The sequence below is a fragment of the Nansenia antarctica genome (genome assembly GCF_963989245.1).
Source record: "Nansenia antarctica genome assembly, chromosome: 1".
Classification (NCBI taxonomy): domain Eukaryota; kingdom Metazoa; phylum Chordata; class Actinopteri; order Argentiniformes; family Microstomatidae; genus Nansenia; species Nansenia antarctica.
In genome coordinates, this window is record NC_137674.1 from 32,478,428 (window position 1) to 32,505,927 (window position 27,500).

At 45.7% G+C, this 27,500-nt stretch overlaps 2 protein-coding genes across 2 annotated transcripts in view; one reads left to right on the plus strand and one right to left on the minus strand.

Moving 5' to 3' along the window:
• The window catches only part of thbs1a (thrombospondin 1a), a gene marked incomplete at its 5' end in the record, with an annotated part of 8,779 nt that extends 4,635 nt beyond the window's left edge, over window positions 1-4,144 (plus strand). The window contains 11 exons of the mRNA XM_080550406.1: window positions 1-73; window positions 433-651; window positions 791-898; window positions 1,303-1,462; window positions 1,580-1,698; window positions 2,212-2,446; window positions 2,778-3,005; window positions 3,118-3,389; window positions 3,520-3,617; window positions 3,750-3,889; window positions 4,059-4,144. The exon at window positions 1-73 is cut by the window's left edge and continues 208 nt beyond it. Coding sequence (XP_080406532.1) covers window positions 1-73; window positions 433-651; window positions 791-898; window positions 1,303-1,462; window positions 1,580-1,698; window positions 2,212-2,446; window positions 2,778-3,005; window positions 3,118-3,389; window positions 3,520-3,617; window positions 3,750-3,889; window positions 4,059-4,066 — 1,660 coding nt within the window. The 3' untranslated portion in view covers window positions 4,067-4,144. The remainder of the gene's footprint in view (window positions 74-432; window positions 652-790; window positions 899-1,302; window positions 1,463-1,579; window positions 1,699-2,211; window positions 2,447-2,777; window positions 3,006-3,117; window positions 3,390-3,519; window positions 3,618-3,749; window positions 3,890-4,058) is intronic.
• A 5,552-nt stretch (window positions 4,145-9,696) lies between these two features.
• fsip1 (fibrous sheath interacting protein 1) overlaps window positions 9,697-27,500 on the minus strand; it is a gene marked incomplete at both ends in the record, with an annotated part of 40,060 nt that continues 22,256 nt past the window's right edge. The window contains 2 exons of the mRNA XM_080550290.1: window positions 9,697-10,005; window positions 19,586-19,732. Of these exons, the coding sequence (XP_080406416.1) occupies window positions 9,697-10,005; window positions 19,586-19,732 (456 nt within the window). The remainder of the gene's footprint in view (window positions 10,006-19,585; window positions 19,733-27,500) is intronic.

Genomic DNA, 27,500 nt, shown 5'->3' on the forward strand with positions numbered 1-27,500 from the left:
GCCCTGCCCCCCTCGCTACACCGGACCGCAGCCCTTCGGCAGAGGACTGGAGCAGGCCACCGCTAAGAAACAGGTTAGCTTAACCTAGCCCTGTCTAGCACCTGACTAGGGTAGCTTAGCCCTGACTAGCACCTGACTAGGTTAGCTTAGCCCTGACTAGGTTAGCTTAGCCTTGACTAGGTTAGCTTAGCCCTGGCTAGGTTAGCTTAGCCCTGGCTAGGTTAGCTTAGCCCTGACTAGTACCTGACTAGGTTAGCCCTAACTAGCACCTGACTAGCTTAGCTTAGCCCTAACTAACACCTGACTAGGTTAGCTTAGCCCTGAATAGCTTAGCCCTGACTAGCAACGTATACGAATGTGTGGACTTCTGTGTTATTATGATGGTGCTAACAGGCCAGCCACATCCTAACCCTTTACATTTAACCCTGTTAGGTTTGCACACCTCGCAACCCCTGCAAGGACGGAAGCCACGACTGCAACAAGAACGCCAACTGCATCTACCTGGGCCACTTCACCGACACCATGTTCCGCTGCGAGTGCAAGCCGGGCTATGCCGGGAACGGCTACATCTGCGGAGAGGACACGGACCTGGACGGCTGGCCCAACCGAGACCTCCTGTGTGTGGAGAACGCCACCTACCACTGCAAGAAGGTTAGCCAATCTCACCACCTCCCTCACACAGCAGCTGATAAACCTAAAGCTGTCAGAACAGTCTGTTCTGTTCTAGACTCCTCCGATGAGGAATCACTGCGGTCACGGCTTCCTGACCGAGCCTTTTGTTTTCCTGCAGGACAACTGTCCAAGCCTGCCCAACTCAGGACAGGAAGACCACGACAAAGACGGCCTGGGTGATGCTTGCGACAATGATGATGACAATGATGGGATCCCTGATGATAGGGTGAGTCTTCTTCTTCTCACGATCTTGGCCTCCACAGAGGAACTAAACGTAGCAATCAGTATACCTCCCCTGGACCATAGGAATGTCATCACACGCTAGGGAGAAAGTGAAAGACGAGGAGACAGCCAGTAGCATATGAACAGTAGAATATCAGGGCGTGTGGCCAAGAGTATGTGGCGTTATGCCCATAATTCATACTGTGTGGATTGAGAAAGCGTTGTGTTGAAACTCTGTGGTAAGCAAACACTCAGATTCCGTAGCAGATTCCGGCACAGTGGGAAAATACTTCAGTCTAGTCCCAACACACTCGTATCTACAGTGTAGATCTAAAATGTAGATATCTTCGTATTATGTTTTTTTCAATTGCATTTTTACTAATGGTGAATTCTCTTTCATAACATTAGGACAACTGCCCAATGGTGTACAACCCTGCTCAGTACGATGCTGACAGAGATGACATCGGGGACCGCTGTGATAACTGTGTGTTCGAGAGCAACCCTGACCAGGTCGACACCGATAACAACGGAGAAGGCGACGCCTGTGCTATTGACATTGATGGCGACGGTAAGAGATCATCATACTTCAATTAGATACCTAAAATGAATAGCTCTGTGCTGTCAATCTCTGTTAAGTCCTTAAAAGCGGTACCGAAGGCTAATGTCAGTGTGTTTCATCGGACAGGCATTCTGAACGAAAAAGACAACTGCCCCTATGTGTACAACGTCGACCAGAGGGATACTGACGGTGACGGGGTGGGAGACCACTGTGATAACTGCCCTCTGGAGCACAATCCTGACCAGGTAAATAACCGCAGGTTTCACCTTTCATTATATAAGAAACCCCTCCTGAGAGAGGTAGACCTCACATGTCGACCCCATGAATACCCCCCACCCCTACTCCCCTCCCAGGACAGTAGCCACAGACCGCACCTGTATTGAAACAGGAGGAATGTGAAATCTGAGAGAAAAATGAGTGCAATGTTCCCCCTCTTACCTCTTCGCCCGCCCGTCTTTTGAATAGATGTGAATATGTCTGTGTAGTCGTGCCAAGGTGCCAGGACACAGGATTCTTGTTTGAGGAGACATTGCTAGCATACCTGAAGACAAGGGCCTACATAAAAGAAAAAATGAGGGGGAAAGAACAGCACTTCTCATGTGAAGGGAGATAGATGCCTGCTGTTGAGTTGAGAGTGGTGAAATACATGCTCAATCCCTGTCTGAGGGTATTGAAGTGAGAACATAGAGTATAAGAATGTGCTTTTTTTAGAAGACTAAAGAAGTTCCTTGTCTCCCACTTTTCTCCTCCTCCTCCAGATCGACTCCGACTCCGACCGAGTGGGCGACAAATGCGACAGCAACCAGGACATCGACGAGGACGGACACCAGAACAACATGGACAACTGTCCCTACATCCCCAACGCCAACCAGGCCGACCACGACAAAGACGGCAAGGGTGACGCCTGTGACCACGATGACGACAACGACGGTATCCCTGACGACAAGGACAACTGCAGGCTGGCCTTCAACCCCGACCAGCTGGACTCTGATGGTGAGTCACTCTCTCCACCAAGTCTGCTCACTAGTGAACAGTAGCACTATTCATGTGACCTACACAGAATGGTTCGCCAAGAACTCTACTACAGTAACACTGAAGTTGGCTGACTTGTCTGTATACCTGTGCAGTTACACTGTAATTACTCTAGAAACAGCACGGTATTAGTATGTTGTTTCATAGTAATTCTGTAATTACATGGTAGTTCCTGCTACTCGTCTCCATTATTACCACAGCATTCAAAAAGAGTTACACAGAGTTAATTAGCTTAGCCTTTATTCCCCATGCGACCATGTCTAAGCGTCTTATCTTTGCCTCCTCCTCCCAGGTGACGGTCGTGGTGATGTTTGCAAGGACGACTTTGACCAAGACAACGTGCTCGACATCGACGACGTGTGCCCCGAGAACATTGCCATCAGTGAGACCGACTTCCGTAGGTTCCAGATGGTTCCACTGGACCCCAAGGGCACCTCGCAGATCGACCCCAACTGGGTGGTCCGCCACCAGGGCAAAGAGCTGGTCCAGACCGTCAACTGTGACCCTGGCATCGCTGTCGGTAAGTAACACTCAACTTCTGTGGAACTACAAAACAAACGGCAAAATCCAGAGATCATAAGCCCCCTTTGCAAACAAGCCCTCACTAACCCTCTCTCTTCCGTGTTCTCCAGGTTATGATGAGTTCAACGCGGTGGACTTCAGCGGAACCTTCTTCATCAACACGGACAGGGACGACGACTATGCCGGGTTTGTGTTCGGCTACCAGTCCAGCTCCAGGTTCTACGTGGTGATGTGGAAGCAGATCACACAGACCTACTGGTCACACACCCCCACCAGAGCCCAGGGCTACTCAGGCCTGTCCATCAAAGTAGTCAACTCCACCACGGGACCCGGAGAGCACCTGAGGAACGCCCTGTGGCACACCGGAGACACCGCTGGACAGGTGAGCTCATTTTTCAGTCTACAAGAAGAAGACGCCAAACCACTATAACTTAGAGAGCTGTGAGGAAGAGAACTAATGTTATTAAATAGGGAAGATTGTTCATGTTGTATGTTGTGATTTCTCCTCCTAGGTTCAGCAACTGTGGCACGACCCCAAGAACATCGGCTGGAAGGACTACACCGCCTACAGATGGCACCTGATCCACAGGCCCAAGACTGGACACATCAGGTAAGTTTCGATAACCAGCTTTAGCCCCTTGAGTCCGACTTTTCTGCCACTAATGAAATCCAAACACATGCTAACTTCTGGCTCGATGTGCTAACAATTTCATGTGATTTTCCCCCTTCTTCCTCCTTTCAGAGTGGTGATGTATGAAGGCAAGAGAATCATGGCTGATTCTGGAAGCATCTATGACAAGACGTACGCCGGTGGAAGGCTAGGCTTGTTCGTCTTCTCTCAGGAGATGGTTTACTTCTCAGACCTCAAATACGAATGCAGAGGTAAGATACTCATACTTTAGGGGGGGGGGGGGGGGGGGTTTGTTCTGTTTTTAAACTCATACCATACAAATGTTTTGGCATACAAATAATTTACTGACTGACAGCCATTTCATTTCAAAGAGTTTGAAGTTAACATCGTTTTTTAATTGTCTCTTCTCTTCTCTTCCAGATACATAATCGGACCAGAGGAGAGTCTCTTAGAAGAATGTATCTATCTGTTTCAATATTAACATGTAATGTATGAACACGGGACCATATCTATATTACTCTTTCCTTTGCGACACGCACATTGGTGGAAATGGAGAGCAAGTGAAGGGCTTTTGAGGCAGATACAACCTCAGGACACTGGCCTATACTGACTGGCCTGATGACCACTCTCCACCGTCGCACCACAAGCAGATCGAGCATAGCTCTGCTCAGTGAAGAAATCGGTCTCTCTCTCTCCCACTCTGAAGGCTCTGTCTCTCTCTCTCTCTCTCTCTCTCTCTCTCTCTCTCTCTCTCTTTCTCTGCTCTGTATGGGGGAAGAGGCGACAGAAAGATTTCTATGCACTTCTGAACTTATTGGTGGTAATCTCTCCGGATGGGAAAGGAGTCGAAAGGGAAGAGTTTTTTTTTTTTTTCAAGCATTACTTCAGATCTGCTGTGAACTCAAAAGGACTGAGTCGTTACAATATGAAGAAAGCAGTAGGAGATTTTTTTCTTTCTTTAGCCGGAAGAAGGGCTGGAGAGGCGGTCCCTTGAAGGATCTGTTGTTGAGGGACCATGGACAGTATGGATCGACTGTTACTATCAAAGAGAGTGAATGTTTTTCTGTGTGTATGTTACCCGAGAAAAGCGTTGTGATAAAGACACCTAAAGCCATTTGTGTTTGAGAAATCGTTCGATTAACCTTAATCCCCCTCGACCCTACCCCCTCCCCTTGAATTTGAGTTCTACTCACTAGCAGTAGTAGCAGTGTGTCCTCAGGGGTTTGACAAGACTAGTGTCAAGTGATTTCTCAGGACAGAACATTAAGATGATACATGGAAGAAACACAGAACCAGGACAGCACAGTACACCTAAAGCCAGTGTAGACCAAAATTATATATATATTTTTTTTAACATTTCACTTATTGCTTTTCTCTGCTTTCTCTAATCTTTACTGAGATGTAAGTAGAGGGGACGACAGGGCCAGTCTAACCTGCCATGAGAGGACTATAGTTATGGCGGTTGTACATACGTTCTTATTTATTTTTAGCGTGTTGCCAGTTGAGAGTATTGACACGTGGGTCACTAGAGTGATCCTCTCCTCTTTATTCATCTCTTCGTCTTCTTCTTTACCATTCCAAATAACTGGAATCTTGAAACTGGGGAGTCATTGTTGTACCCCCTAGAAAGTCCTCTCATAGCAAGGTATCATCATCCCCCTATACCCAACCGATCCTCCCCCCCCAAAAAAACGAGTGTCATTTTAGGTGTCATTTATTTCTTCGATCATTGTTCTTCTGCACAGTATGCATGACCTGTATGCCTGAGCATGTGTGTACGTTTCTGACGTAGGAAAGACAAAGGAAAACCCTTTATGTACAAATATTACCTCATTCTTTTTTGATAAAGACCAACAAAACATGAGAGTACCTTTTTAGCAGCAGAGTGTGGGTTGGTCGGCTTCCTCTTTTTCTTTGTGCGACTGTAGTACAATCATTTTTTTAATGCTGTATATAAGATATTTTTGTAGCAGAACATTCCCCCAAAAAGGAGAGTAATTGATTAAAAAAAACAAAAAAGGTTTTCATAAATATGTTGTGCTTATTGTTATGTCCTGTGCATTTCTAATGGATAAATTATTGTTACGTTTTGTCTGTTCTATGTTAAGAGGTTATTTCATATATGTAGATATATGCTATTTAAATAATTTATCAAGAAACGTGACCGGTCCATGGAAGTGTTTCTGTTTGTATAAACTTGTTTGCACCCTGACATGAGGATGTCTTTGGTTTATGTTTTGTTTTGTATTTTGTTTTCTTTCTTTTTGTTACTCTTAGTGATGCTTGTCTATAAACATTTTTACCATAGTTTTACCCCAAATGCTGTTTATACTCCAATCAGTTATTTTATAATGTCAACAGAACAATAAACACATCAGGAAAAAAATATATACTTTGAATGTCCTTGTTTGCTTGTCCTTTGATGAACGAAAACAATGCCCACACCTTAAATATAGATCAGTTTGTATTCTCTATGGTCTACACACACTAACTAAACAACACGTCGCAGGATGTGTTCACTAGCTCAGTCCTCAATTGTGACAAACATTCTTTTAGTTGTCCTTGACCCTGATATCTACTATGAGGAATGATATCTAGGAAAAAGAGGAAAGAAACTGTTGCCGTGTCAACAAGCTGGAATCTATTACCTAGTGAACCCTCTGAGGAAGGGAGTATCCCACAGAGTCGACAGCATGAGAGTGAACGATTACAAACACAATGTTGGCACATTATCAAAATCAAACGGGACGTTTACACCATAATCTTTCTTCCAACACCCCATCCCACACATTAGGAGACCGTAACGATTTAGCAGAGAACTCCTTGGAAATCACTGGGTTTGATTGAGAAAACAAACTCAAGGCAGATGAATGTCTACCAGATTTAGTCTAATTCGAAGCAGCTAATACTAGAGCTACTGCACCAGTAATGCTCATATGCTACTATTGAGTAACGCTTCTAGAAAGGTTTCATGGGATTGTCCCTGTGGGTAAAAAACCTCCAGCAGCTTAGAGTCACACCTATCTGAGGCATTCCACAGACCCCCAGACCCCCCTTTGCTCTTTGGCTTCCCTATAGGTGCTGCGAGACACTGGGCTGCAAATAGAATTAACACTGTCGATTCAGATCTTTTACAAGGCCGGTTCAGTCAAAGGCAAGTTCATGCCAACAAAACCAGACAGACAGACCAGTTTTACTGTCTTTTAAAAAAAAGATTTACATCAGAGCTGACCGAACTCTTATGGTATAGTCGAGGTTAAAAGACCATACGTACCCCCAAGCCGTTGAACCCTCAAATTGAACCATGATCATAGATCACGATCATACTGTCAATGGCAGCAATACTTGATCTATTGCGACGTCAGTCTCCCTTAAGATGGATGGTAAATAGGAAAGCGCTCTAGGGGAAAAAACATTGTTCACCTGTGCTGCTGCGATTCCTCTACCTGTACTTGTTGTGAAGGTTCCTGCAGGGGAAGAGCAGCCTTCTTCACTGAGGGCTGGACTCAGGTTGTAGTTGACTTTGGAAGTGGAAGAGAGGGAGCGAGAGAGGAAGAAAGAGAGAGAGAGAGAGAGAGAGAGAGAGAGAGAGAGAGAGAGAGAGAGAGAGAGAGAGAGAGAGAGAGAGAGAGAGAGAGAGAGAGAGAGAGAGAGAGAGAGAGAGGGGGGGGGGGGAGAGAGAGAGAGAGCGAGGGAGAGAGAGAGCGAGAGAGAGGGAGAGAGAGAGAGAATGGGGTCTCTATACTGTCTATGGGCCCTATTATGCACTTCTTAACTTGCCGTCTTAAGTGTTAATTAAGACGCACCGCCAGGTTAAGACCTACCGGCACCCTTATTATGCGCTTCATACGCGCTACTGCTATTATGCAGGTGTCGATAGGCGCCCAAACATCAGACGTAAAACTCCCGTGCATATATTGCTCATTGTGGGAGTGTTCTTAATGAAGTGCACTAGGCGCCCCTGCTATTATGCGATCTGACTTTGCTCCTATCGCTAAGAAGTGGTTTGAAAAGTTCTTAAGTTTAGACTTCATGCACGTTTTGAAACACGAGCGTGCCTCCGCGGTTTGCGCATGCATGTGGGCACACATGAACACGCACGTGGCTCCACGGCAAGACGTCAATTACGGTCACAGTATAAATGCTTTATTTCAGAAGGGAGAGGCAGAGAAGCGCGCTGACCTCCTTCTCAGGACTTCCATAATAGCATAGCGCTAATAACTCAACGCAGCCGGTTCTTAAAGGGAATGGCACCTGGCACGCTGATTGGGTTGATTGAGAAGACGCCCAAAACACACCCATGACTAATTTCTTTGCTTAGCGCCGGGTTTTAGGCGCCCACTACAGCACGCATAATAGCAAAGTGGCCTTGACCCCGCCTCCACGTCTTAAGTTTAGATCTACCGCCTCGTCTTATTGATGAAGTGCATAATAGGGCCCTATATCTCTTATGTCTCTTCTGGTATTCTGTAAACAATACCATCAGCATCATCTCCATGTTGGAAGACATTTTGTGCTGTCGGTAGCTTAACACTGCTTTGGACTTCAGAAGCTACGAGCCACATTCAAACATACTGTTTGTTGATTCATCTACCACACACTTCCCGACAGTACACGCCACACACAGGCACGATACATTAGAGGCAGCCTTCTTCACTGAGGGCTGGGCTCAGGTTGTGGTTGACTTTGGAAGCTCACCTTGCAGTTTGAGGCCGTAGACTGGAATGTGAGATAATTCCTGCAACTTAGAGTTAAGTCTGAGGGGTCACGGTGATGGGGAGCGGGACAGGCCCGTGGATGTCCAGAGGAGAGGAAAAAAGAGGACCTCTGCTCACAGGGTCAAAGGCCATCCAGGTGCAGGAGACTACTCGCAATCTGTCGACCTGAGTAAATACATAAACACACGTAAACAACATCTCATCCACTCCGAAAATCACTATCCTCAAAAACCACAACAACACTTTTGTGACAAAGAAAATCCAGGTAAAGTCTTAAAGAAGGAGAGTATTACTACGGTAAGATGAGGATTGGAGAACGGGGAACGGGGACAAAGGCCTAATACCCTGGGGTCCTTACGCTGATCTCTGATCCGTGCTCACCTACGGAGGCAGGAATGTGTGGAATGAGTCCCCTCTGTGTCAGGAGTGGGAGCTGTCATGGCCCGGGCCCGGGCGGTCACTCCTGTGGAGCACGCCTCAGTCCCTTTGTCCCCTGGAGCAGCCGTGTCTGTCTGTGTCCACTCATTAGACCAACAGACATCGCCCTACACACCCATGGCTGCTTATCTGACCGCTCGTGTGTGTGTGTGTGTGTGTGTGTGTGTGTGCGTGCGTGCGTGCATGTGTGCGTGCGTGTGTGTGTATGTGCGCGTGTGCGTGTGTATTGTAGAACATTCTGCGTTGTTAAGTTTAATGAGACCACAAACGGTCTGCTCTCATCTCTATGGTTAATATAAAGGGCGTCCAGCTGTTCTGATTCATCATTTGTGGCAAGTGAAAATGAACAGAAAAAAATCTGACGGAAAAGACAGACCCTGAGGGTGCACTTCACTGTACAACAGGACAATAGAGCAAGTCTCGTGTAATGAGTAAAAATCTGTTGCTGTCGGGTTCATTTGTTTAATCAACTGACGATTCTATCAAACACACAACAGTGTATCACATTTTAAGTTGTTTACAAAACACATCAATTATTTCACACATGTTACGTTTGTAACGTTGGTGCATTGTATAATTTGTATTCCAAAATCAAAGATTCGTAAAATTGTAATTTCTCTTCTTTATTATCATATAGGGGTAGCAGCACAGCTGTGGAGGACTCGGGCGTTGTGTTAGCATGTGTTAGCATGTGTTAGCATGTGTTAGCATGTGAGCCGTTGTGTTAGCATGTGTTAGCATGTGAGCCGTTGTGCTAGCATGTGTTAGCATGTGAGCCGTTGTGTTAGCAAGTGTTAGCATGTGTTAGCATGTGTTAGCATGTGAGCCATTGTGTTAGCATGTGTTAGCATGTGTTAGCATGTGAGAGATGCACACATCCAGTAGCCTTCTCCTCTTAGTCTTCAGAGCTCCATGCTGCTGTCTTGCTGCTGCTGCTGGTGGCACCACAGGCCAGGTTGTCTAAGTGTTGTAGTCCCGTCGTCCAGCTGACTGAAGCTGGTGGTGTATCCGTCTCTCAGCAGCGCTGACAGGAGGGAGCGGGAGAGGCGAGGGGGGGGGGTGCTGTCCAGGAGGCTGTCTGTGTCTGAATCGTCCCCCCTGGGTGACGAGTCCCCGGTCTGCCCCAGACCGAAGCTCTGGCTCTGGGTTAGCTCACAGTCCTCCAGCAGGTCCCTCAACTGCTGCTCCTCTAGGCCGAGCGTGTCCCCCAACTGAGAGGGAGAGAGAGAGGAGGGGGGAGAGAGAGAGAGGGAGAGAGAGAGGAAGAGAGAGAGGGAGCGAGAGAGAGAGAGAGAGAGGGGAAGAGAGAGAGGGAGGGAGAGAGAGGGAGGGAGAGAGAGAGAGAGGGGAAGAGAGAGAGAGAGAGAGAGAGAGAAAGAAAGAGAGAGAGGGAGTGAGAGAGAGAGAGAAAGAAAGAGAGAGAGGGAGCGAGAGAGAGAGAAAGGGGGTCACACTACAGTCTATATCTCTTCTGTGTAAACAATACCATCAGCATCTCCATGTTGAGAAAAGTTGTGGTGTCGGTAGCTACAAAGTCTTAACACTGCTTTGGACTTCAGAAGCTATGATCCACATTCAAACATACTGTTTGTTGATTTATCTACCACACACTTCCCGACAGTACACGCCACACACAGGCACGATAAATTAGACCTTCCATGGAAATCTCTCTGCGCTCTTTTGGATGGCGTTCCACGGGTAAAAAAACATTTCCAGTTGGATGAGAGCTTGTTTTTGTGCAGATAAGTAAAGAAAGCGGATTCACAGAGCCTTTTTGGGGAATGCGAGGAGTTCAAGGAGATGAGTCAATTCTAAGAAATGAGTAACCTGACAGAATTCAAGTGTCAATATTTGTTCCAGTAATAGATATCCCAGACAGTACTAAAATAAGGACTCCAGTCACGGACTCCTGTCACTCAACTGGCTTGGAATGTAAACTCTCTACTTCCCCTTATCTTAATAAAGCTCCAAGGCTATGAATGAATATTCAGTGAACATGAAACGTTGTTAAGTCAGCTGCAACTTCTACTACGGTCCAACAATATCACCTCATCCCACCTCGCTAGTGAGGCCAAGGGCGGTTTGACAGATCGAAGCAAGGCCCTAAACCCTCTGGAGCTTGGCAAACAGAACCATCGGTCTCTCTCTCAGCATGTACTGTAAACCCAACGCCCTCCCCACACTGTTCCCACACAAACACGTCTTCTGAAGAGAAGACCATCCCCCTGACCTTCAATGGCTTGCCGCCCCCGCCACCCCCCTAATGATGGTAGTTTCAGGTCTTCTGTACAGAGTCAAAAAAGTCAAAAGTGCATACACACAGTTGTGTTCATCAATCCCCACACCCTGCTGAGCGACCGGAGAGAAATTATCATTCCTCAGTCTCGTCTATCCCCCTTGGCTAATGCCAACAGACCAGATCGATCGTCGATGTCTGTTCCCTGCGGCCCCCCCTTTGAGACCGCACCCGCCCTCCCCCCCAACCTTAACCAAGAACTGAAAGCTGCTGTGAGATGTCTCTCCCCCTCTGCCGTACTTGTCCAAGTTCAAAGTCCTCTACGACGTAATCACACCCCATTAGGCCGTCATAGGGTGGCCAGTGTTACTCTTTAATGACCCCTTGCCGTCGCTAGCTCTGCCTAGTCTCCTCCGTGCTGACAGCAGCCATGGGAGTAGTCTCCATGGACACATTCCAACCGTACCCCCCCCCCCCCCCCCTTCACGTCAACACCCCATGCTCCAGTCGTCTGTCACGGCGGGCCCCCCCACCCCCACCCCTTTTGCCCGTGGACTTGACCGTCACCCCTCCATGGGGGTCTGGGGCGGGCGTGTGCAAGGCGAGGCCCCTGCTTCGTAGGCCCCTGGGCCAAGGGCCTCGCTCTGTCTACTGGATACAGGCAGATAACAGTAAACGACTGTGAGGCGCATTAGACGCACTTAACCTTTCTCTCAACCGTCGACTCTTGCGCTATGATTCAGCGACCGGCATTTTGGCCTCAGTAAAAGATAAGGGTCACAGGGGGACGGTGACTTGGATATACGAACAATGCGAAAAAGCGCTCGACTCTAAATGAGGCATTTACTGCAACTCGAAACCGCTGCCATTAAAAAACGCTGGTCGATTACAGCCATGTCAGCCTGTTTTTCGGTGTTCATGGATGAAGTAATAAAATGTTTCCCCCCATGGCCGGCCTCGATTAATAACGGCTACCTCTGTCTCTAACCAATGCCATGCGTGTTGTGTTTTGACATGGGTGATTTTCGACGTGAGTTTCCCATATGGAGAGAGAGAGAGAGAGAGAGAGAGAAAAAGAGAAAGAGAGAGAGAGAAAGGGAGGGAGAGAGAGAGAGAGAGAGAAAGAGAGAGAGAGAGAGAGAAAGAGAGAGAGAAAGAGAAAAAGAGAAAGTGAGAACGAGAGAGAGAGAAAGAGAGAGAAAGCTAGAAAGAGAGCTTTAATGACCGTGACAAAGTGGCTGACCCAAGATGCCCCACCCTGCCAGGCAGGCCGGGGTGGCTCCAGGTGACTGATGTGTGTTCCCCTGTCTGTGTCTGGCCCGCCCGCCCTCTCTCTCTCTCCACGGGGCTCGTTAAGCCCCCGCGCAAGAGACTCGCCGGGGCTTCTGGGACGCGGTCCAGCGGCCCCGATACACCACATTCCAGCAAACAGACAGCGAGAAGAAGTGCTGCGTTGACAGGAAATCTATCCAGGAGGAAATGAAAAGTGACTTGTTTCAAAGAGGTGGCCTGTTCCCCACCCCTCCCGCCCTGTCCCCCCGGTCCCCCACCCCGTGTCCCCCACTCCGTGTCTCCCCCTCATTGGGTGGGTTATCACTGGGACAGCAACAAGTTCATCAGGTTCGGGTTGATTGGACACTTGTAATTCAGGGCGACGCTATCTAGACGCTGGCTCCGTCGGGGGAAAGGGACGCCCTAGAAAAAAAGGCTTGTCTTGTCTTCCGTGAGAGGATCAAGTCTGAGAACCCGGGGGAGAGGACTGGCACTGGGGAAACATGTCAGTTTTTACGAGCAGCTCCGAGTCCAAGGAAGTGTGCAGCTGTGGGCCTGTTTGTGGTCAGCTGCCTCTCACTGGTACAGCCTCCTCAGGGAGCTGTGAAATATAAGGCAGGGGTGCTACTTCTATAGATCCTAGTCTGGGCTGACGGTGGCTATGGAGCAATTTTATTTCATTTTTATTTTATTTAGCCTTTCTTTAACCAGGAAAAGTCTTGTTGAGATTTTTTTTTTTATAAATCTCTTTTATAACAGCGTCCTGGCCAAGACAGACAGCAGCACGATTAACAGGGTTGAAAACATAAAATAAATCAAATAAAAAATTAACACAGAGCACGAATGACAGCCTGGTTAGAAAAACTAAATCATCATGAAAGTATGGTACTGTTGTGAGACTTGACCGAAACTTCAACATTGAAATGTGGTTGAATGTATGTCAGTTGTTGTTTCCATGTTGAAAAAACGTTGAAAAGCCATTTAATGCTACATTTCTTTCAAAAAAACCAAAACAAACTTCGACAGTGATTCAACCTTGCTCCACGACACTGACTCACCCTTGAAACGTTCAAATGCCGGCTGGAGACTTTACTTGTGGGTCTCAGGGAGGGAAGTTATAGGCTATATTCCCAAAGGCCCATATGTCTGTCTGGGGGCTATTACCACAGCATCCTAATGAGTCCAGGTCCAGACAGACAGACAGACATCTCGCCATGCTCACCGCGCTGCCTCACCACATGTACGCCAGACACACACACAGATGTCTCATCTCAGACGCTCCGTTCTCAATAACCTCTCTCAGGACTGGGATAACAATACACAACAATCAGCTGATCTCGGGACATGTACAGTAGAGTACACGTGCGGTACATGCGTTTGTATACTTCCACAAGAGTTTAGTGGGGGCTGCTGCCGCTGTGAGCTGATAAGTGGCTGGGCTCCCTATGACATCACCGTCTCTTTGTCTGTCTCTTTGCATTACGCCGGGAAACACCGTCTATCAACAGTGGAAATACCATCTGTCAACAGTGTAATACGATCCATCAACAACTCACCGACACGTAGGAAAGCTCTAGCTTACAGCGTAGCTGAGTGTGTGTGTGTGTGTGTGTGTGTGTGTGTGTGTGTGTGTCATTTGGCCCTCCAGATAAAAGAGTCCAATAACTTCATGTAATCTCCTCTGACAAACAAACAATGCTGCTCCGGAATGGTAACATGACAGGACGACAAGGCTGTCACTCATGAACGGGTCAGTCAGGGCCTTGCGTTCACACAGGTGGCCTTTTGAGAGTTGCACATCATCCATCAAAACCATCCATCAAAGTAACCCTCCAGTCACCCCCCAAGACCCAGCCCAGCTCAGCCCAGCCCAGTCCAGACCACCTCTCTGAGAGCTTGTCTGTAGCTGGCTGACACAGGGTTCAGGGCTAGTTTAGCCCAATGTGGGCTGCTCGTGTTACGAGGTCACTGACTTCAGTCACATACCTCCACCTTCTCAGCCAGAGAAACCTTGGGGGCCATGACCAGTTCTCCTCTTATAAAAGGAGTTCTATTCACACTATCCTCGCTGGCTCAGATACAGTGCTTTTTTTTTTTGCCCAAAAGGCAAAGCAGTGTTCCTCTCTGATAACATACTGTATTGTACTGAGAGGCATCACTGTCAAGTCTGCTGGGAAAGAGTCGACTAGATGCCGTAGGTATCTCCTGGTCCCTTAGCAACAGGGCTGCATTTAGGGATGGTTCACTAATGACCAGCTGCAGCTGAGTTTATGACTGGTCTTTAACCTGACCTGGGCCATTTAGCTGGTTAACATGTATAAAGGTGAGGCGGCTGTGGTGCAGGAGGTAGAGCCGGCGTCTAATGAGTGCAAGGTCAGCGGATCGACGGTTCCGACCTCAGCTGGCCATGTGTCGTTGGGCAAGACACTGAACCCCAAATTGCTCCCAATGAGCGGGCCGGCGCCTTGCATGGTAGCTTGCCGCCATTGGTGTGCGAATGTGTGTGTGAATGGGTGAATGAGAGGCCGTTGTAAAGCACTTTGGAATAAGGCGCTATATAAGTCAGTCCATTGACCATTTATAATCTTAAAGCACTGCAAAGTTGAAGTAAGCTTTGTACATTGTACCTGTAAGGATGTGGAGGCTAGTGGAGGACATATTTGCATTCAGGTTTCTAATATCAAGACAGTTGCTGTTGGGATCTAGAACTACATATGGTAGGCCTTATTCACATACTATTAGGCAAGGCAAATGTATTAATACAGCACATAATATTCATACAATCGAACTCATGCAAACTCATGGTGCTTTACATAAAAACAACAAGTGCAATAAAATAATAATTAAAAAGTTAAAATAAAAATAGTTCACCGTTTAAAAACACTAAATTAAAAGCCGAACAAAAGAAGTGCAATACAATAACAATTTAAAAGGTTCAAGTTAAAAGTTTAGATAAAAACAAATCAGTCAGTTAAAACCTAGCCTAAACTGTCTGCATTTGACTGTAAACTGACTGCATTTAAAATACAGTTGAACAGAACAGCCGAACAGAACATAACCGTCTTTAGCCTATTTTTAGAAACTGATAAAGATGGGGCTTTCCTAATGTTTCATGAAAGCTTGTTCCAAAATGTTCTGCCGCATAGTGAGCGAATGCTGCCTCTCCACTTTTGGTGCTCACTCTTGGTTGGTTAACAGTTAAAAGGCCAGCCTCTGATGATCTTAGGGATCTAGCAGGTTCATAAGGCACTAATATGTTAGAGCTGGTACATCACTATATTAAGGTTTTCATTATATCTCTCACCCAGTGGCAGTGGCTACCTGGCCAGAGCCCAAACCAAACCCAGCCAGAGTGTCTGAGTCAGGGCTGATGTGGCCCAGAGACAGAAGCAGAGGTCGAGGGAGAATCCCTCTCTCCTCCAGGTTATGCCGCCACCTGGGTCTTTATCAAAGCCATCTGTATTATCTGTACTATCACATTCCTCGCTCAATCTCACTCTCTCCTCTCACCTCCTCTCCTTTCCTCTCTTCCCCTCCCCTCCCCTCAGAAGACAAGGGCATTCTGTCAAGGTTGACCAGTGTTATGTGGAAAATGTTTTACGAAACCATCGAGTTGGAATCAACAAATCGTTCCATTATTTAGTACAGCCCAGCCTGCCCACCCCTCATAGTTGCATGTGTGGCCTTGTGTCAGAACTACTGCCCCGGGCCCTACCATACATCACTTTTGTTGCACAGTTGCATCCAATGCAACACACTTTCCAAATGAAAACAGGACTCTTCTCTACTCAGCACAGTCTGTAACTACGGTAGTCAACTCGTTTTGATTAATTATGGATTCCTCAATTATTGATTGTCATCTGTAAAAAAGAAAATCGTATTGCCTGTGTAAATTGTGTCCTTGTAAAATCTTAAAATCTCTCAAAGGAACTTCCCTGAATAAATAAAAGATGTATAATTAATCAAAAATAAAAATAAAAAAAGAACTGGTCAAAAAATGTTCTAGAACAAAGCTCTACAAAGATACAGTACCAGTCAAAAGTTTGGACACACTTTCCCATTCAATTGATTGGGGAAGTGTGTATAAACGTTTGACTGGTACTGTATATCAGTTTGACATACGTATAAGTGTGTATGAAAACACGGCGGAAGCCATGGCCTTGTGATTATCATCTTTTTAATTGGCAACGATGGCTGCTGTGAGGCAGAGATGATTAATGGCGTGTTAGTGATAGACGGAGGAGTGCCGTGCGGGAATTCTAGGTTTGGGCTTCCTCCTACTGTTGATTCTGGGACAGTGCCAAATGCGGATTGTGGTCAAAAAATAAATAAATCTGATGATAGGAATCCCTTCCACCACCTGTAGCTTGACCCACACTAATGACTTGGCTAAAGAATAATCTTATCACTTCTCCACAGATGTCATAATTCTGGTTTAGTTCTGGTTTAGGAGGAAAAGCAATGGGAGTTAGGTCATCCTACAATGGAAGAGCAGGTTCATAACAGATGTCCTGAGACAGTTATGTCTAGGATTAATATGACATCTCTTGTGGATCAGCATGGTACACAGTGGCATTGAGCCGGGGGAATAAGAGGTGAGAGTGAGCTCTCTGACAAGGAGATGGATTTTGTTGGAAGCAGGGTTGTTTCAGAAGAACTTGGAAGAGGGATGCTTTCGATGACGCAGATAAAGCTAGTCAAAGGTATTGCATAAACATAGGCATGATGTCGCAGAAACATAGGTATGAATCTATGTCCCAGAGCCCCATACAAATACATGGAATCGCATTATGTAACCGGAAAACAGCAACGATATCAATCAAAATAATAGGACAGAGGACTTACGTCCACGGTCATCAATCTCTGTTTAACATCAACAGTTTAACTCACCAAACCTTTTAAAGTTTCCCCTCACCCCCAAAATAGTGTTGAATTCCACAGACTCAGACTAAACAGTGATTTCAGAGAGCATAACTCTCTTCCTTTTTATCTACATGGAACAATAGTAGCGGTTTCCTCTCTCCTCAAAGAGGAAACCGCTACTATTGTTCCATGTAGATAAAAAGCGATTTGGATCTGTTGATTTGGAAATTGCTCAACTCAATTACAGACAGGAACACGATCTGTAAACTGACACGCCACCCATCTACCCTCAGTGCTTTCTTTCGCCATTGATATTTGACGCCATTCGTTTAATTAATCTAATTAATATCTTAGTCTTTATCTAAAAAGTCTAGCACCGAAGATTATTCTGCGGGGGTTTTATCTCGTTGTCATCTAGATGAAACCTGTGTTTCTCTAAAGGGCCTTTTCTTGGTATCCATAGTTTATCGTGTCCCTCCCATACCAGTGCAATAACAACACCATTTGGACAAGAGGATCTTCGGGATAAAAGATGCGTTACTGGCATTCACATGTCTGTAGCCAGGCTGCACCCAGCGCAGTGTGAAGCAGTCACCTGGCAAAACAAAGCCTGTTTTCAATGGGTTTTGTTGAAGCTGTGAAACTGGGATGTGAACCAAGAGCACTCCTATAACGTTGCATCTTTGTTTTTTATTTGGAACCTATAATTACGTAATCGAAAAACTTTGGCTTCAGTTCCTCAACATTAACATTGCAGCATCAAGATACAGATCACAATAATAAAATACAGTTGTAATAAGTACTAATAAGTACTAAGTAATAAAGAAATAAAATGATGAAGTGATAAAGTGATAGTAGTACCAGGACATTCAATGTCTACTTCAACACCTAAAGGGCTGAAGAGCATTACTAATGAACACTGGCAACGTCCAGAGTTGGGGTTTTGATGTTTTGTGATTTGTGAGGGCACAGATTCCTCCAGACAAGTTAAGAATTAATTAGCCGACTAAAATCACATTTGTTTCTCACTAAGGAATAGATCTGTCTCATGATTACGTGTTTCGCTCGGTTTAACTTTTTACCATTCCGCCGCTTTGGTGCAATAAGTGCAATAAACGTTCCAATTAGGCACGCATAAGTTGAGCTGCAGTTCACCAAGGTGAAGTCTATAATTCGTTTTTAAATCGGTAAATGGAATCAAAGCTTCTGGCGGTATCTCACTTCCCGAGAGCAGCACCTGTTACATTTTACATTTACATTTTTTGGCATTTAGCAGACGCCTTATTCCAAAACGACATACAATCGATACATTTGACTAAGCAAGTGAACCATCAATTCACCAGTCGTAGCAGGAAGAGTAATCTAGATCAGGCCAGGGGCCATTGGCAGTCGTCGTGATAGAAGAAGAATTATTATTATTATTTTAGTGCTGGGTGGTAGTGGATGTCTCTGAAAACGTATATACTACAGTATCAAATGGTGATGTTGCAGGTACCCATGAAGGCAATTTTGAAGACCTGCCCCTCTGAACTATGACATGGCGAAACCACTGAATCGATTTGTTAATGCTCTCTATGTTGCTGCACACTCAATTCAAGCCACAAATGTCAGCAAATGCAGAAAACAAATCCATCACCCTTTGTCCCAGGGACATTCTTGTGTTGGCCCATAGCAATAGGGCCTTTGCCACGTTGGGCTGTTGTGTGGTTGTGTAACTCCAGACAAGTCTAAAAAATGCTCAATGGTTTCCAGGGGACATTGAGGAGATAGAGTTTGAGGGAGGAATTGCAGTGAGCCATTAAAGTGTATGAAGGAACCTTGGACATGGATCACTGATGGAGGTAACGAGTTCCCAAACGAGGAGGGTGGAGCTGGGCCAGGAATTCTAATTTAGGTCATTAAGGACATAAAAAAAACGCCATGGCAAACACAAAAGGAAAGTAATTGCCAACTCTGGTCCAGACTAGGCACAAAGAAAGAACAAAGTGAATTGCCTGTAATGAAGTGGTTTATTCAAGGTCAATCGTCCTTCTTTGGGCAGGACTTTTCTCAACGGAAAACAGAATTTGTACCTGGGATTCATTTCCCCTACAAGCTGTGTTGTAGTGTACGTATGTGTGTCGGCTAGTTGAGGAGCTAAGTGTGTGTGTGTTTGTGTCTGTAAGTGTAAATGAACGCATTGGCCTGTGAGAGAATGTGCAACTTGTGGGAGTTGTGGGTCTGTGGTTCTGCATGTATAGTGTGTGTGTGTGTGTGTGTGTGTGTGTGTGTGTGTGCGTGCATGCATGCGTGTGTGTGTGTGTGTGTGTGTGTGTGTGTGTGTGTGTGTGTGTGTGTGCGTGTGCGTGCATGTATGTGTGTGTGCGCTCGTTCGTGTGTGTGTGTGTGTGTGTGTGTGTGTGTGGCTGCTTTGAACTCACCGTCATATCCTGGCCCTGACCCAGGAGTTCCAGCTGCTGTTGGATTTCATGGAGGCGCCTCTCCTGCCCTCTCCTCTCCTTTATATCCTGCAGGACCTTCTCTCCTGGCTGGATGTCCCCTCCACTGTCCCAGCCTGCCTCCAGACCCTGACACACAACAGACAGCCCCACCGGTTCACACAGGGAACACAACAACACTCACCGCACATATGGATGGACACATCAACACGACTACAAAGAGAGACGGGACTCCCAAGAGGCAAGGTCAAGAAGCTGCCATTCAAGAAACAACCGGTCCTTTGTGCGAGTGTCCGTCTTCAATCTTCAACCGAGGTCTTGATTAAGAAGTGTTGAGATGCCTGAATGAGAATATGATGCACCACCATCCATAATCAATAAAACATCATTCAGTGGAAAAGCAAGTCCAGATTTTTCCAGAATCCCCTTCCCTTGTCATATTTATGGCAACATGTCAGTCGACACACAGAAAGCCAAACCCTCCTCAAGAGCTGAGAAAAGCGAATTAAACCCGGCTCAGCTTCTCACGGGGTGCAACATAAATCACATATTTATGGCATCCACATGTAAGGAGGGGGGGACACACACACACAGTTACAGTATGCGACATCCAAAGCAAACCCCAGAAAACTGGGTCAGAAGGAAACGGGTGAATCATGCCTGGAGGCCTGGTCCAGGGCCTGGTCCAGGGGCTGAGAGATGAGAAGACGCAGGCGGCTTGTCGTCATCATGACCTTGGGATCCATTTACATTAAATTTACATTTTTGGCATTTAGCAGACAGCCTTTTATCCAAAGCGACTTCCAACCCTGTTACATTTGTCTATGTAAGTGAATTATCTATCCATCAGTCATCACGACTGAACAAGTAATCTACGCTCGGGGCCAGAGGCAGTCATAATGCTAGAAAAAGGACGATTTTCCTTTTCTTTTTTTCTACAGTAGGTCCATTTGTAGGTTTCTTACAGTTGTTTCAGAGAAACTCCCTCACCACAGGCAATCGGGAGGTCCAGACTCCAAGCAGATACAGATGTAATGCATCCACAGGCCATACGCTGGTCATAAATCCCAAAGTTCATACACAGGGATGGCTTTACCGTCGAAAATTAATCAAAGGTAGATAATCGCTCAACCACCGACATTTCGTGAAGCGTATTCGATATTTCAAAATAAAAGGCATGACATGAATTTTTAGGGAACGTTTTTTGGGGGGGGGGAAAGCTGTAAAGAAATCGAGGAGCGTAAGTGAACTACTATGAGCCACACTAAGGTCACAAGCCATCCCCTAAATACACATAAGTGTACAATAAATACGTAGCTAAGTAAAATAATTGTTGGGTCTAAGAGGATGTAGCCAGCCGCAGGGTTGTTTTGGTGTGTCTAAACAGTGCGATGTGGTTCCATTCTCCATCTCCTCTGGTTAGTCTTGCATGCCCCGCAGGCCTATGTATGATCTAATAATGTCGAATTGATGGATATTTCATAAAATAAAGACACGTTAAGTAAGATTCGCTCACTGGGCAAATGGTAGGTTATAGGAGAACGCAGCCCTAGGCAAACATTACGAACTGCAGAAAATAAGTATCTAAATCTGTTGTGACACATTTACGATCCCATATAATCTGAGCAGAGCTCTAAATAAGGGGAGAGCTTGGTAACTTGGCGTTGATGGGTCATTTGGAAGGCAGCATTACTCCCTTTATCTGTCAGAAAGGCACCGTTTGTGCGAACAAAGAAAAGGCTATTCGGGTAGGTAACAATTTAGTTTAAGGTACTGTATTATGGGGTGGTTTTAACGGTTTAAACTTGTAAAAGTGTGAATTGTCTGTTGATACATCTCAAGTTTATAACTGTATCCACAGATAGAAAACCATCCTTCACTACGATAACATTCTCCCCATTTGTAATTTCCATCTGTACAAAGAAGAAGTGGTCCTCCTCAGACACATGGTGTGTGGCGTGCCTGTGTGGCTTCACCTACCGACGCCCTCTGAGAAATGATGACAGCCTAAATCTGAGGCCTCTTTTAAGTGGTTGTTACGAGAGCCCTGCAGACTCAGTCATCGGGTCTTAGACAAGCATGGGCCGCTGTGGGGAAGGTGGCTCTCATGCATCTGAGTGAGAAACACGCAGTACCCAACGAGGCAAAATAAAAATTAAAGTCTAGTTTTACCACCCTGCTGACACCACTAACTACACGTTACTAAAAAAGCAACGATCTTTGGGAAAGACGGTTTATTTCATTTGGAAAGGCAGTTTATTTTCGCCCTACTTTCTAAGGAATCACAACTACGTATCGTCAGCAAACTGAAAATAAGACATTCAGTGCATTTAGGGCCTAAACGAGTTTCTAAGCCATCAATTGTCTTATTTAAGACATAATTAAGGCGGTCTTATTTAGTACAGAATGTAATGGCTTATAATAGCCCACCACACCAGCTAAAGTGATATATTCTACTGAATATACTGTAACTTAGTCTGCGGCTCTCATTATTCACACAGTGATGGGAGATGATCTCAGCAGTCCACATCTTAATGACAAATACATAAGGCCTACCGTATTTTCCGGACTATAAGTCGCGGTTTTTTTCATACTTTGGCTGGTCCTGCGACTTATAGTCAGGTGCGACTTATATATCAATAATTCATAATCTCTGACTGACATGAACTGACATACGGTAATCTCTGACTGACATGAACCAAGGAGTAACTTCCGCTAGCGCCTCATACACGATAGAATAGCCATTATACTTGACAATGTGGACATTAAACACGACAATGTGGACATTAAACATGATGTTATGGACCTTATACACAATGTTATGGACGTTATAAACGATATTAAAGTCATTTATTCCTTCCAGAGACTGTTCTATGTTGCTAAGTTACCCCCGCGAGGCTATTTTGCTACTTCCGCTAGCGCCACATACGGAATAGAATAGCCATTATACTCGACAATGTGGACATTAAACACGACAATGTGGACATTAAACATGATATTATGGACCTTATACACGATATTATGAACGTTATACACGATATTAAAGTCATTTATTACCTTTCAGAGGCTGTTCAATGTTGCATTGTTTGTAGGCCGCCCTTCATCCTAACTACTTCCGTTTTTCACCAAGCTATCTTTGTCATGGCCTTATACACGATAAATAGTCGTTACACTCGACAATGTGGACATTAAGCACTATATTATGAACGTTATACACGCTATTATGAACGTTATACACGATATTAAAGTCATTTATTACCTTTCAGAGGCTGTTCCATCCTGTTTGCTTGCTCCCGCGACGCCATTTTGCTAACCTTCGTTAGCAACGCGCTAGCTAGCCCTGGCTTTACACTCGATAATTTAAGTATTTCTAACCTTTCAGAAGAAGTTTTAACGTGAATTATGTCCTTCCTGGGCTTACAAATCCTCTCATGTCTCTTCACAGTGCCAGACTAGAGTCAAGCTCAACAGGGTCTTCTTTCCCCGCTGATTCCGCCAAGCCCGTTCCCTTGAACCATGCGACTTATAGTCCAGTGCGACTTATATGTGATTTTTTCCTCTTCATGACCCATTTTTGGCCTGCTGCGACTTATACTCGGGTGCGACTTATAGTCCGGAAAATACGGTACTTATCTGGCCACAATTACAGCTGTGGGAGATGACCTTTGCACTGCGGTATCCAGCGGCGCTAGACTAAAGGTTAGAGAGGCCAGCTAGCAATCGTAAGGTGTCTGGTTCGATCCCTGCCTCAGGAGGGAGCCTCATATGAGCTGGTGATCATATCTAAGGTGCCTACCGCTGCCATTGTGCCCTTGAGCAAGGCACTTAACCCCTAATTTGACCCTATGCCTAGAGCAGAAAATGACATTTTGTTGTACTCTGTACAATGGCAAAAAAAGGTTGAATCTAATCTAATCCCAGTCTCATCAGCTCTAATACAGTTTGAGGAATCTGTACATCAGAGGAATTTACTTCTAGAATCGTCACTTGTGAATGTTCTTTGACCTTCATAACAGTCTCCAGCCATTGCCATTGTAATTACAGACCAACGGTCTTCTAATTTGTTAGTATATTGAGTTGTATTCTCTTTGGAATGTGTGTTAGCTGGGACTCGATAATGGGCCGGGAATTAATCACATCCAATCACGTCCAACGGAGCGTTAGAGGCCGGCGATGAGGATATCTGGAGACCGGCCAGAAGCTAATAATTGGCTCTCCGCTGCGCAGCCACTTGACATGCTGTTGAATACCTCTAATCACCAACACAAACCTAACTGGGTCAGAGGATTTCAGGAAGCCTAAATGATCTGTCCTCTGTTTGCCTACACAAAGAAAAACATGTCAGACCTCATTACGAATCACAGGCTGTAGAGAGAGGTTCAGAGGGCTAATGAGATATATAAGAAGGATCGTTGTCAACTCTTTCTCAACCTGCACGACAAATGTAAATGTTCTACATATAAGTCTGGATAGGACCAACACACAAACGCTTTAGGGATTTGTGTGGGAGATTGTACTTCTTGGCCTCCTAAACTGACATCAGAAATGGTTTTTCCACAATTTTTTTTAGATGAAACAGCATCCAGTAAAACTGCACGGTGGAAAAAGCCAAGTATTAATGTTTGGCTGGTTCTCTGATAACTTTTCAACTGGAGCTTCCATTTGTCATTCAAGATAAAAGGGAAACAGGGGAACAAAATATTACTGATCACTTTTCGCATTTTTAGATTGAAAAAACACTTAATTTCTTTACCAGATGCTATGCAGCGGCATCGCTGTCATGTTTGATTATTGTAAAAGATTTTAGAAATTAGTGTCGGTTGATCAATTCAACCATTCAGAGTGAGGAAATACAGGACGTGGTGGGAGGGACAGTCCAAGTTCAAGACATCGCCTCCTAAAATTCGAACTGAGCTTGAATTGTAAAATACGAAATGAGAAATATGAAATGAAAATATGCACTCTATTGAACCTTTTCGTGATATGTGATTGATATAATATTCGAACTAATCCAGCTTGGTGTGGTATGAGAGGAGACAGACAGCGAGACTGAGCACTGAGGCAGAGCGCTTTTCTTTTTCCAATGTGGGACCCATCTGTCCCGCCGCGCGCCAAAACCGACAGCTGGACCCCTATTGATACAGACGCCTCTGCAGATACATACTCACCGTGCCACAGCAACAAGACTAACTAATTAGGTCACATTCACACTTACGATATATCGGCTTGTTGTAATTCCCAGGCCGGGCGTATATTTAATCGAGACTCCAGTATGTGGCAACAGGTTTGCGGGCCCTGCTGCGCCCGTGATTGCGGCTACTTCTGGCATTGGGAAGTTAAGGGCGACCGTGGGAATTCAGATTGAAGTTTGGAATACCAAGAACAACAAGAACGCATCATGCCCCTGTCAACAGGCTCAGTGCGTGCCAGCTGGGAGCAGTGTGTTCTGTATTTACCAGGAAAGAGAGTCATAGGTAACGGGGGAAGATGGCACACTTCCTATAACCCAGTCCCAGTGACGTGCGTTTGAGGTCGATGGTTGGTGGGGTGCTGGCTAGTATCAGAGACAGATAGAAAATTCAAAGGCTTTGGAGACTTGGTGCTTTTTCATGAGCTGCACCCCGATTCTGGAACTCTCTTCCCCAGCCACTCAGAGACTCACCCTCACTCTCTACTTTTAAATCCTGACTCAAAACCTACCTGTTCTCCCATACGAACAACTTTCCCTACCCTTAACCATCTCCCCTTCCCCCCCCCCCCCCCCTGGACTATTATTATTATTTACACACATAAGAACCCGATAGAGGTATCTTAAATTCACCAATTCTATTGGCAGGTTGCACAATACTATTGGCGTCCGTATGTGTCATATTTCATATCAGCATTCTTTGCAGAGGCATACAGGTAACACACGCATACAGGTAACTTACATATTCGATTCACGTTTTCATAGGTAAATGCAGTTCCAATATTCATACTCATTCAACACAAATGAAAATATATATTGCATGGTCTTACCTTTACTTGTAAATGAAGTAAATATACAAAAAACTACATCTATGTTCCCGCTACAGTGCTATGGCTAGCTATGTGTTGACAGCCATGACGGGTTGCAGGACCACTCCATTTTATAGTATAACCGTATTGCACAGTCACAGCAAGCACTGAACTAATCAACGATACACATTCTGATCACTGATAGCGCCTGATATGATACACATTGACAGAGAGACTACAGCTCTTACAGGGGGGCTTGCGCTGAGGTAACACTGTAAGGTAGCATTGTTCTCTCATACCGGAACATGTTCTTCCTCTTTAACCAGCGATGGACTGTGTGGACATTGGATTCTTGCACATGACCTTAGGATAAGTGACCTGTGGGGACTGTGAACCTGTCATAACGACGACAGAAGTGCGCTGACTGAGCTGATTGATCTGGTGTTGTTTGAGAACAGCAGGCCTCCCCCCTCCTCCCAGGGTGCAGTACAGCGGTTCCTGCTCGGGGGCTGTTGCCACGTGGACCACAGCTCTCCGCCAAAGGCCTTTCCACACGCCTCGCCATGAGCCCCGCACCGCAGGAGCTCTGGGGTCCACTGTGCGGAAACACCGGCTGAGAGCGAGACTGAGAGAGAGAGCCCCTCAGACCCACGCTCTGCACAGCCAAGACCCAGAGTCCTCTGCTCTGCTCTGCTCTGCTCTCCTCTCCTCTCCTCTCCTCTCCTGTCCCGGCCTCGCAGACAGAAGAGGTGTGAAAGACCAGCCGTGGCCCCGTCAAATCAACACCTGCTGACTGAAACCTGGACGCCGTAAGGTCAACGCTACAGTGCAACAAGTCCGTTTAACCCCTGCACCAGTCCAACTGCGTAGACCTCTATGGTTGAAGCCGCAGTAAACGCTCACTCGCATTCTCCCTCTGACTGACAGAGAATAAACATACACTTAAACCACTTCAAGCGAAAGCGCTTGACCCCGTGATAGCAGGATGTGGTCAGATGATATATAACACATCGTTCAATGTTCCGGTTATGACACTAGCTTGCGTCCAAGTCCTAACGTTTCCTCTCCTCACACAAGAGTTCAGTTTTTACACAGTTTTTACGACGTGCTCGCTCACTGGCAGATGACTTACTGATTGCTGGACATTCCTGAGGTATTAGAAGATGTACTCGTGGGTCATCTGAGGGTGGTCTGGAGCAGTCATTGTTGCTCAGATCAAAACCTCATGGCTGATCTCTTCTACTCCAAAAAGGATGTTGAATAGCAATACTGCACTAATATTTCTTGATTCCAGGACTTCCAGTTTCAAATCTAATCTGTCACAACACATGTTAAGCTTAGAGGTATGTTTGTAATATTACATTGTATTGAATGGGTATGATCTTGAAAACATTTCCCGGTAAACTAAGAGACCGAAGTACTTTGTAAGTAATTTATACTGCATCTGTGTTTGGGATGTATTCTCACCAACTAAAACACCACACAACCCAAGTCTTCTGCTGGAGCATCGTCTGGAGACCAGTAACCGACGACATCCCCCCTTTTAACCCCCCCCCCCTCGCTAATAGTAGGGCTGACTTTTACCCAAATAATTACACACTAAAATAACAGAAAAAGGCATGAGAGCCCTGTTCTTTAGTATTAATCTAAAGCATCTGGAGCTAACGTCTACCGACCCAAATCGCCTTTTTTGCACTTGCCCCTTAATGTGTTAGTGGCACAAATGCTGTCCTGCGCCATATTTGACCTACATTTTCAGCTGTTAACAATTTTACACAATGACGTTATACTTTTTATTGGTTGGCCCCAGCGTGTTGGAACAGGGAGCAGTGGCGGTGGTTATTGTATAGCTGGCTATACATTCAGACATGTAAATGGCTGACAGGGGGATGCGATCATT